General features: G+C 41.6%; 1 protein-coding gene across 1 annotated transcript; it reads right to left on the reverse strand.

The window, feature by feature from the left end:
* Positions 1 to 839: 839 nt before the first annotated feature.
* LOC145090723 (glycine-rich RNA-binding protein 4, mitochondrial-like) lies at positions 840 to 1,886 on the reverse strand. Its single transcript, XM_079028824.1, has 4 exons — positions 1,729 to 1,886; positions 1,584 to 1,652; positions 1,189 to 1,295; positions 840 to 1,075 (listed from the first exon to the last, which is right to left on the reverse strand). The coding sequence occupies exons 1-4, from the start codon at positions 1,835 to 1,837 to the stop codon at positions 971 to 973; spliced, it is 390 nt and encodes a 129-aa protein (XP_078884950.1). The 5' UTR covers positions 1,838 to 1,886; the 3' UTR covers positions 840 to 970.
* Between the last annotated feature and the right edge of the window lie 8,248 nt (positions 1,887 to 10,134).

The following is a 10,134-nucleotide window of genomic DNA, read 5'->3' on the forward strand; positions in this document are numbered from 1 at the left end:
TCATGAAAATCATAACTTCTCATTCTTCGTTCTTGTTCTCTAATGTTCTGAGTCTTATCCAATTGAATATTGAAAAGTACCACCAAATACTTCAATTTGAAAATGATTACACAATTCTCAAAATTTGTAAGGGCTTTACTTGTGAGGAGTTAGTAAAATTGTTGCCTCACACCTTGACTACGTGGAAGTTATCCGTTGGAGGTCATAAGGGGTTGATCCAACCATTTGCATCGTAAAAGTAAAAGCTTCTCACGACCATGCGAAGCACTAATTGTGCCCACATCGCGTCACTTCAACTATGACTAGGCGTGTGTTTAGGTTGCACCCTTCTTTGACCCAAACCGTTTTGTCTTATATGACAAGGTGGGAAAGATGCTTTCAAATCCACTTTAGGTTTCTATTATATCAAATGTGGCCAACAAAAGAAAGCTTTTCTACCTTCTTCCATAATACATACAAACTGCTTGATATAATGTGGGAGCAAAAAAATAAAAAATAAAAACAAGTAAATTTGTGTCCGGAATCATGGAGAGCTTGCATAAAAGAAAATTTACTGTGTGATATATTTCGTTCGTATGATGTTGTAAAACACTCATCTAATAAAGCGTTATCAGAAACGTAAGCTATCTGCAATTATTACTTTTCTTCAAAAAACATGGTGATTGGCCTCATAGGCATGTCACATGGTAAACACAACACCATTTATGACATTAACACTATATTTTATAACAATTTTGATACGAAGTTGCATTCATGTATGAGGTTTTTTATGGTTCTTGTATTATAAGAAATAGAAGTAATAGAAAAAGAAAAAAAAATATCAAGTCTAAAACTGTACAGGTGCCAAATTAAGAACTTTGATTAAACTTGAAGGGGATAATATGTTATAAAGCAAAATTTAGTGAAGATTACATAAATTCATAATCTGGAATGCTGATATAATCATATATGACAGAATAAAATTGTTGCATCACTGACTGAAAGTAGTTGCCCTGTTAATTTGGCGAGTGATTACAGGTTCTTTACGGACCTTGTCCAGAGCAAAACTGACACTCAATGGCCTTCCTAAAAAAGCCTGCAATTTGAACCACATATATATATATAAAGGATTAAAGGGTGACAAAATGGAATTCAGTTCATATTTTGGGCATAAATATGCTTAAAAGAGTTAAAAGGTATTCGCTTAACCTTTCCATCCATGGCGTCTTTGGCTGAACTGGCTTCATCTTCACTTGAGAAGTTCAAAAACCCGAAACCTCTTGACCTACCACTGTCTTTATCATACATGATCCTTACTGCAAACAACATGCCATTGCCACACAATTTAAACCACAGAGCAATGTTAGTTTGAAGTACTGAACCAAATGTGACCTTACCCATCAACCAAATCGTCCCTAAAAATCTTTATTCTAATTAATGTGTGTGTGTGTGAGAGAGAGTGAGTGTGTCGGTTTCTTTATACGCAGTGCCTATTCTCATTCAGACATTTCATCGAACACATGGCGAACAAAGCGAATACAACTCCAGGCCCGAGATAAAGATGATTTCAATTGTTTTAAGTTGAATTATGAGAAGCTATTTACCTTCGGATACATCGCCAAATGATGAGAAAGCTTCTTTCAATGATTTTTCGTCCACCGACCATGACAACCCTTTAAAACCCACATCAAAATAAGTATAAATTTCAAAACACGTTCGATAAGTATACTAAGCAGCGTAGGCAATCACCTGCCACAAAGAGTTTATTGTTGGAAGGGGGAGAAGAGAAAGAACGGGAGTGAGAATACGAGGATGTGATAACTTGTCTCGCAAACCGTATCAAACTAGTTTTCCTCATTTTTGCTGACGAACCAATGGAGAACGGAGATGCTCTTCGACTTTAATCTTTGTTCAGTATTATTTATCTTAAAAAAAATTAATGAACATTTTAACAATTTGAAAAGTTTTAGTTTATAAAAAAAAAAAAATTAAGTTATTAAAATTAATGATGCTTGAATACATTTAGGCCTGACAATTGAGTTGGATTCGAATTGGCAGGTTGGCGGGTCAGAAAACATAAACTCAACCCAACCCATATAATATATGAGTTGACGGGTTGGCGGATCATAAGTTGGTGGGTTGGAAACCTCAACCCAACCCAAGCCATATAACCCCTTTAAGTATACGGGTTCACGAGTTCACAAGTTAATGGGTCAAACTCAACCCATATAACCCGTTTAATGAATAAACAACACATTTTAAAAAATAAGATTTTTTCAACATAAATTCATAAAATGATTAAAGTAATTAACATAAAAAAATGTTTTCAACATAAATTCATAAAGTCAATAACATCCAAATAAAAATGAAAAATGAAAACATTCATCAGAAAAGTGGATGTGTTCTTCGGTCGTGACTCGTAAAATAATGACATGTATATATATATATATATATATATATATATATATATATATATATATATATATATATATATATGGGTTGGTGGGTTGAACCGCGAACCCAAACAGATAACCCAACCCAACCCATGAAATAAGCAGGTTGGTGGTTGGCAAGTCAAAAATCTCGATTCAAACCCGTCTATTTTTGGGTTGGGTCAGTGTCGGGTTACGGGTTGAGTCGAGAGTTGTCATCCTAAATACATTGAATACATTATATATATATATATATATATATATATATATATATATATATATATATATATATAAACCCTTTCTAGTAAATATCTTACATATTAAATGTTGAATTTTAATTTAATAAAATGACAAGTGCAAAATGAAAAAATTTAGACAAATGTCATGTGTCCAAATTAAGAAAAAAAAATGACATGTGGCAAAATATATTTTGATTTATTAGGGATGACTAGATTATAACCACTTAAAACGCACTAAACATATAGAAAAATACATATAAAGTTATAAAAAAAAACCGACACTATTAAAAAAGAGATAAAGTAACATAAAATGACTTCGTATTATTGATTATATTAAAATGTTTAAAAAATAAAATGAAATATCTGATTATCTATAATCTTTGAATGACCTTTTTGTTGATGACATTTTTTTGTTTTATTGGTTGGACGGCTTTCCTCGTTACATATGAGGACCTTCAAACCTTTTTTACTTATCACGCGATAAACAACTATATATAACTGATCATGAGTGAAGACACGTCTACACAAATACAATCCAACAATTGATAATGACTGTCCTTGACTCATATTAATGGTCATAGCAAAATAAATAGCTACGACGAATTGCCTCCGCTAAAAACGGAAGGAGATTCTTTTTTAAGACAAAGTTAACTTTAAGTGATGTATATAAGTAGTCTCATTAAAGAATACATCAGCTATAATCCGTGCCCCAATGACAGGTTTTCTAAGCCTAACAATTTGTAACCTACTACCATGACAAGTTCTCCAGCTTTTCCATTTTTAGGGATCTTTAGAGTAGCAGCAAGAAGAGCACCAGATTTCGAATAAGATCACTCTAAAGTGTTGGTGGTGGCAGCGATATTATAGGGCGTTTGCGCAAACTGAATGATGGTGTTAAAGATTCAAGATCTACAACCTCAAGATTATCACGATGGATCGAATTATACTTTTCCTGTACAAATGTGTACAAGGATGAGTAATAATTCTGATTTCATTGAGACTTTTAGAATTTTATGTTTATGCATAAAATTTTCACCTTATTTGTCATGTTAATAGAAGTACCATCGTCATCACCAATTTGTTGTTCATACGCTGGTGAAAGTTTGAAAACCTTAGTAACTACACTTTCATCACCGGTCAATTTAAGCACAGTGTGAGCAAGATAGTTATTTTCAAGATTGAAGACAAAGATCTGAACTTTGAAGACATACTTTCTATTGAGAAGGGTTTTGAACTCATCGGGGATATTTTGAAGTCCTTGATCCTAATTTAAAATACAAGTAAATATGGGAACATTTAAAGAAGAGATATAAAATATGTCAATTATTTAAATAGTGCAGATTTATTAGCAAACCTTTGATATTCTTTCCATAAACCATAGTTTACAGCTGTGAATGTAACAACCCAATTTTCACGTCCATAAATTTCATTTTTGATTAAGTGATTTGCAAAACATTTGTAAAAAAATATCAACCGATCATATCATTTCATAAAAACATGTCTCGTGTCTAAAAACCAAATCGTAAAAACATAATAATGTCAGAGTACAAATCCAAGAATAACTCATAGTGCGGAAAACAATGTGTGTGTCTGATGTGCCGCTACCGCGCCAACTCCTTCCCTTTCGCTGAAGAGGTACTTGAAACCAAAACTGAAAACTGTAAGCACGAAGCTTAGTGAGTTCCCCCATCGTACCACATACCATACAATCACATAGCATACATACTGCCATACAATTTTGGGGTGCCCGACCTACCCAGTACGACCATTCTGGGGCACCGACCTACCCGTACGACCATTATGGGGTGCTGACCTACCCATGCGGCCATTCTGGGGTGTCGTCCTACCCATGCGGCCATTTTAGGGTGCCGTCCTACCCGTGTCAAGCCATTATGGGATGCTGACCTGCCCGTCGGTCCTAACAACCGACCCTCGGGGACTATTCCACCCCCTACTGCTACTATCACATATATCATAACATAACCATATTATCAGACATATCTGGGGTGTCCGAACCACCATTCGGTCCTAACAACTGAACTTTGGGACAATTCCTCTCCCACTACCACTATCACATATAACATATCATCACGTATTGTCAGACATATCTGGGGTGTCTGACCTACCCTTCGGTCCTAACAACCGAACTCTACTACTATCACATATAACATATCATGCCAGCATATAACATATCAGGTAGTAGCAAACCTAGATGAATATCACAAAGACAATCATCTAACATACGACTCCTACTGGTGGGCCGATATTGTGGCCGTAGACCCACCGCTACTGGAAGGTAACTCAACTCGAACAAGTAGCTGCTGATAATCTGTGTGGGAAGTCTCTGTCTGCTATTACTCCGGAAATCCTCCGGCTATAATCCCCCACAAACACTTAGTCAGAAACCGACATCTACTCTTAGGGTAAAATGACTATTCTACCCCCAATCAAGTCAAAGCCAAAGTCAACTTCAAGTTGACCCCACTCGCCGAGTTGGGTCGTCAACTCGCCGAGTCCCTCACCCTTTACTCGTCCTCATCCATGACCCCACTCGTCGAGTTGGGCCGTCAACTCGACGAGTTCTTCCCTCATATGAACATCACATGAAAACTCATCCGTCTCGCCGAGTTGATGAACAACTCGTCGAGTTCACCTTCATCTGATGAAAAAGTTCTTTCATCGACTCGCCGAGTTGATAAACAACTCGTCGAGTTCATCTTCATCCTTAAGAAGATTGCCTTGGACTCGCCGAGTTTGCTCATACACTCGCCGAGTCCCATGAATTTCCAGAACAATGGCTTGGCCCAGAACGTTGGGTCACTCCCCGGGACTCCCTCAAACCTGTCCACACTCAACTGGGTCCTTTTGACCCTCAACTGATATAGGACAAAAACCTTGGACTCACCGAGTCCAAGGATGGACTCGTCGAGTCGGCCACATCTTCTCACTAAATCTTCGATTTCTGATGTACAAACCTTGATCAAAAGATAGATCTATGCTTCTACAATCGATTTAGCGCGTAAAGTTACAACCTTTACGTGCTTGCATGGGACATTGAGCTCAAAAGGTCCTAAAACAAGCTCTTACAGTGCATGGGGCCTTCTCTGAGTGCAAAAGCCACTCCTTTCTGACTTGTAACCCCTCTAAGGACCTAGATCTGAAACATCAACCCCTAACTATGCTTGCAATCATGGTTGGTGACTAAAATGGATTAGAAAAGCCCTAAAACTCCACAAAATGGGATCTATAACAAGAACAAACAAGGTATAGACTTTATACCTTCTTTAGACTGCAAATGATGCTCGAAATCGGATCCCTCTAGCCTCCTCTTTGATCCTTCAAGCTTTTCCTTCCTTCCTTGGATCACAAAAGCACCAAAATCACTCCCAATGCCTTAGATTGATTCAATAACGACTAGGGTTTGCTATGTGGGTCTCTGGGAGCAAATGGGACGAAGGAGGCCGAGTTAAGGTGTTTAAATAGGGTGCAAACCCTCGGATTAGGGTTTTTGTCCAGACAGGGCCTACTCGCCTAGTCAGGGACCCGACTCGTCGAGTCCACTGCTTAAACCCCGCGTCTCATCCCGCTTCTACCCGACGAGTTGGTCGTTCAACTCGCCGAATTCAAGGCCAAAATGCAAAATATTTTAAAGAATTAATAAAAGAATACGTACCAAGAACCAGGTTGTAACACCGTAAATTTTCAAACAAATTTTTCATTTCAAAATAAGTTATTTTCATTCAAAACATAGCATAAACATTTCAAGTGTCATGTCAAAAATACAAGTCATCTAAATCCCAAGATCACAAAACATCCTTCAGTGTGTACAGATCACGTCGGCGCCTTCCCACGGACCTCGCTAGTACCTGAAACACATACATAACAACTGTAAGCATAAATGCTTAGTGAGTTCCCCAATATACTACTTACGTATATACGCCTTTCCAGGCCCTGACCTTCCGGTCCATGTGTCTCAGGGGACTTCCGTCCCTGCTGGGTAAACCTTCCGGTCCTACCTACGCCGACCTTCCGGTCCATAACACAACGCCTTCCGGCCCATAACATATTCGCCTTCCGGCCCATAACTTAATGCCTTCCGGTCCATATCAAACATATCATACATAGCACATAAAACACACATATCACATATCATATCTGACCTTCCGGTCACACAGTCAAACCCTTCCGGGTACAGTATAGTGAGAAGACTCACCTCGTGAATATCGAAAGCTAGCAAATCCCGAAATCACTCGTGCTCGATCCGCCAAGCTACAATCTCCCTATAACATCATATATCTCTTATTAACACTTTTATCTTCTAAGTTTGACTATCCCTAAGAAGTCAGACATAGGTCAACTCTGGTCAACGGTCAACTTGACCGGACTCGGCGAGTGCTAGGACGACTCGGCGAGTCTAGACGTCCTCACCAATTCTCTAAGATCCCCTTTCTACTCGTCGAGTATCCTCCTTGACTCGACGAGTTCCTCCTGGAAGAATCGCGGGGCCACCCCGACTCAACTCGTCGAGTCTGAAGAACAACTCCACGAGTCCCAGTTAATCTTCAAGCTACTCGCCGAGTCTGTTCATCGGACTCGGCGAGTCCATGCCATGCAACCGCTCAAACTACTTTCTAAGGTCAGAACTGCTCCGACCATTCATAGGTCTGGCCTTCCTAGGCTGATTCATCACGTAAGGTCCTCATTTCGATGCTCATAATACATCCTATGACTCATAACTTACATTTTGACCTAAGGCATAAGGATTCCAATCCAAAACCTCCATTGATTCCCGAAATGCTCAGGCATGGGACATTCTGGACTTCCAAAGATCTCAATACAGGGTTCCAATCGTTTGGGGGACTAAAGTAACATCCCATCTAGCCACAAAAGGGTTCAATAAACCTTAAATCCATATACACATCAACATAGAAAAATGTAACTCGAAATATAACCTAAATAACGTGCTCTCTGTGTCCCCAATCTACAGAACGTGGCTTCCCTTGTTGTTCCCTTAACCAAAGCTTCTTCTTCCTTGCAAAACAACACTTCCAAACTCAACAATGGTCTTCAACCTTGCTCCAGACGCTCACAATCGAATTAGGGTTTCTCTCAGAGGACTAGGGTGAACAATGACGGCCATAAAGTCCCTCATATACGTCCCAAACCTGAATAGTTAGGGTTTTCGCTAAACAGCGCAGACTCGCCGAGTCCATATCCGGACTCGTCGAGTCCAGTCGCGAACCCGCGACCAGATCCGCGATCCTACTCGGCGAGTCTAGGCTCCAACTCGCCGAGTCCCCTCTTAAAACACCCAAAACATAAAATATAACAATACCTGAAATTCCGGGCTGTTACAACTCTCCTCCACTAGGACTAGACTTCGCCCTCGAAGTCTCACTCTGAAAATAACTCCGGATGCTGCTCCCGCATCTCACGCTCCGGCTCCCAAGTCATTTCCGATCCCTTCCGGTGTTGCCACTGAACCAATACCAGAGGTACCTCCTTGTTCCTCAGAACCTTGATCTTCCGATCCCTGATGGCCACTGGTCTCTCGGCATAATTCAGGCTCGCATCCACCTGAATATCCTCTAATGGAACCACTGCTGACTCATCGGCTATACACTTCCTCAATTGCGACACATGAAAAGTGTCGTGGATCTGTCCCAACTCTGCTGGCAACTCCAAACGATAGGCTACCCGGCCTATCCTTGCAATCACACGAAATGACCCAATATACCGGGGTCCCAACTTGTCCCTCTTCCTGAATCGAATCACTCCTTTCCAAGGAGAGACCTTCAGGAGAACGAAGTCGCCGACTTGAAACTCAAGCTCGGATCGGCGTCTGTCTGCATAACTCTTCTGTCGGCTCTAGGCGGTCAATAACCTCTGTCTAACCTGCTGAATCTGCTCTGTCGTCTGAAGCACGATCTCTGTACTGCCCATCACTCTCTGTCCCACCTCTCCCCAGCAAATGGGGGTCCGACACCTCCTACCATACAACAGCTCAAAGGGTGGCATACCAATGCTCGAATGGTGGCTGTTGTTGTAGGAAAACTCTGCCAAGGGTAAGTACGCATCCCAGCTACCCCCGAAATCTAACACACACGCTCGAAGCATGTCCTCCAGCGTCTGAATCGTTCGCTCGCTCTGACCGTCTGTCTGGGGATGGTATGCGGTACTAAAATGCAATTTAGTACCCAGCTCCTCATGGAATTTCTTCCAGAATCTGGAAGTGAAGCGCACATCACGGTCTGAAACAATCGAGATCGGCACCCCATGCCGAGATACCACTTCTCTCACATATATCTCCGCCAACTTCTCCGCTGAAGAACCCTCATTGATGGCAAGGAAGTGTGCACTCTTCGTCAACCTATCCACAATCACCCAAATTGCATCGACTCCTCTGACAGTCCTCGACAATTTGGTGATGAAATCCATAGTGATCTGTTCCCACTTCCACTCGGGAACCTCCAATGGCTGCAACTTGCCATGCGGTCTCTGGTGCTCGGCCTTACCCCTACGGCAGGTCAAGCAGCTCTCAACGAACCATGCGACGTCCCTCTTCATACAGGGCCACCAATACTCTTTCCTCAAATCCAAATACATCTTCGTAGCCCCGGGATGGATCGAGAATTTCGATCGATGAGCCTCTTCCATCAAAGTAATACGCGTACCACCCACGAACGGTACCCAAATCCGACCCTGAAACGTCATAAGCCCTCGTCCATCCGTAACGAACTCTGAAACCAAACCAACGACCCGCTCTTTCTTCTGCATCTCTGGTCGCACAGCCTCGACCTGTGCCCCACGAATAGCATCCAATACTGGAGCTATCACAGTCAATCTCAAACATACATCTCGCAGTGGAGTGCTCTCCGCCCTGCGGCTCAATGCATCAGCTACCACATTAGCCTTGCCTGGGTGGTACAGGATCTCACAATCATAATCCTTGACCACATCCAACCACCTCCTCTGACGCATATTTAGGTTGGGCTGATCCATCAAATACTTCAATCTCTTATGGTCTGTGTATATCGTACATCGAACCCCATACAAGTAGTGGCGCCAAATCTTGAGAGCGAACACTACTGCCCCCAACTCTAAATCATGCGTGGGATATCTTGCCTCATGAGGCTTCAGCTGCCTCGACGCATAAGCTATCACATGACCCCTCTGCATCAACACTGCACCCAGTCCCGAAATCGATGCATCGCAATATACCACAAAATCCTCCATCCCTTCCGGGAGAGCTAATACCGGAGCTTCGCACAACCTTTGGCGAAGTGTCTCAAAGGAGGTCTGCTGCTCAGGTCCCCATGAGAATGCAACACCCTTTCGGGTCAATCTAGTGAGTGACACTACAATTTTGGAGAAGTCCTTAATGAATCTCCGATAATACCCTGCCAATCCAAGGAAACTCCTGATCTCAGAAGGTGACTTCGGCACCTCCCAACTCATCACCGCCTCAACCTTGGCTGGATCGA

The sequence above is a fragment of the Lactuca serriola genome, chromosome 2 (genome assembly GCF_051521515.1).
Source record: "Lactuca serriola cultivar US96UC23 chromosome 2, Lser_US96UC23_V15, whole genome shotgun sequence".
Classification (NCBI taxonomy): domain Eukaryota; kingdom Viridiplantae; phylum Streptophyta; class Magnoliopsida; order Asterales; family Asteraceae; genus Lactuca; species Lactuca serriola.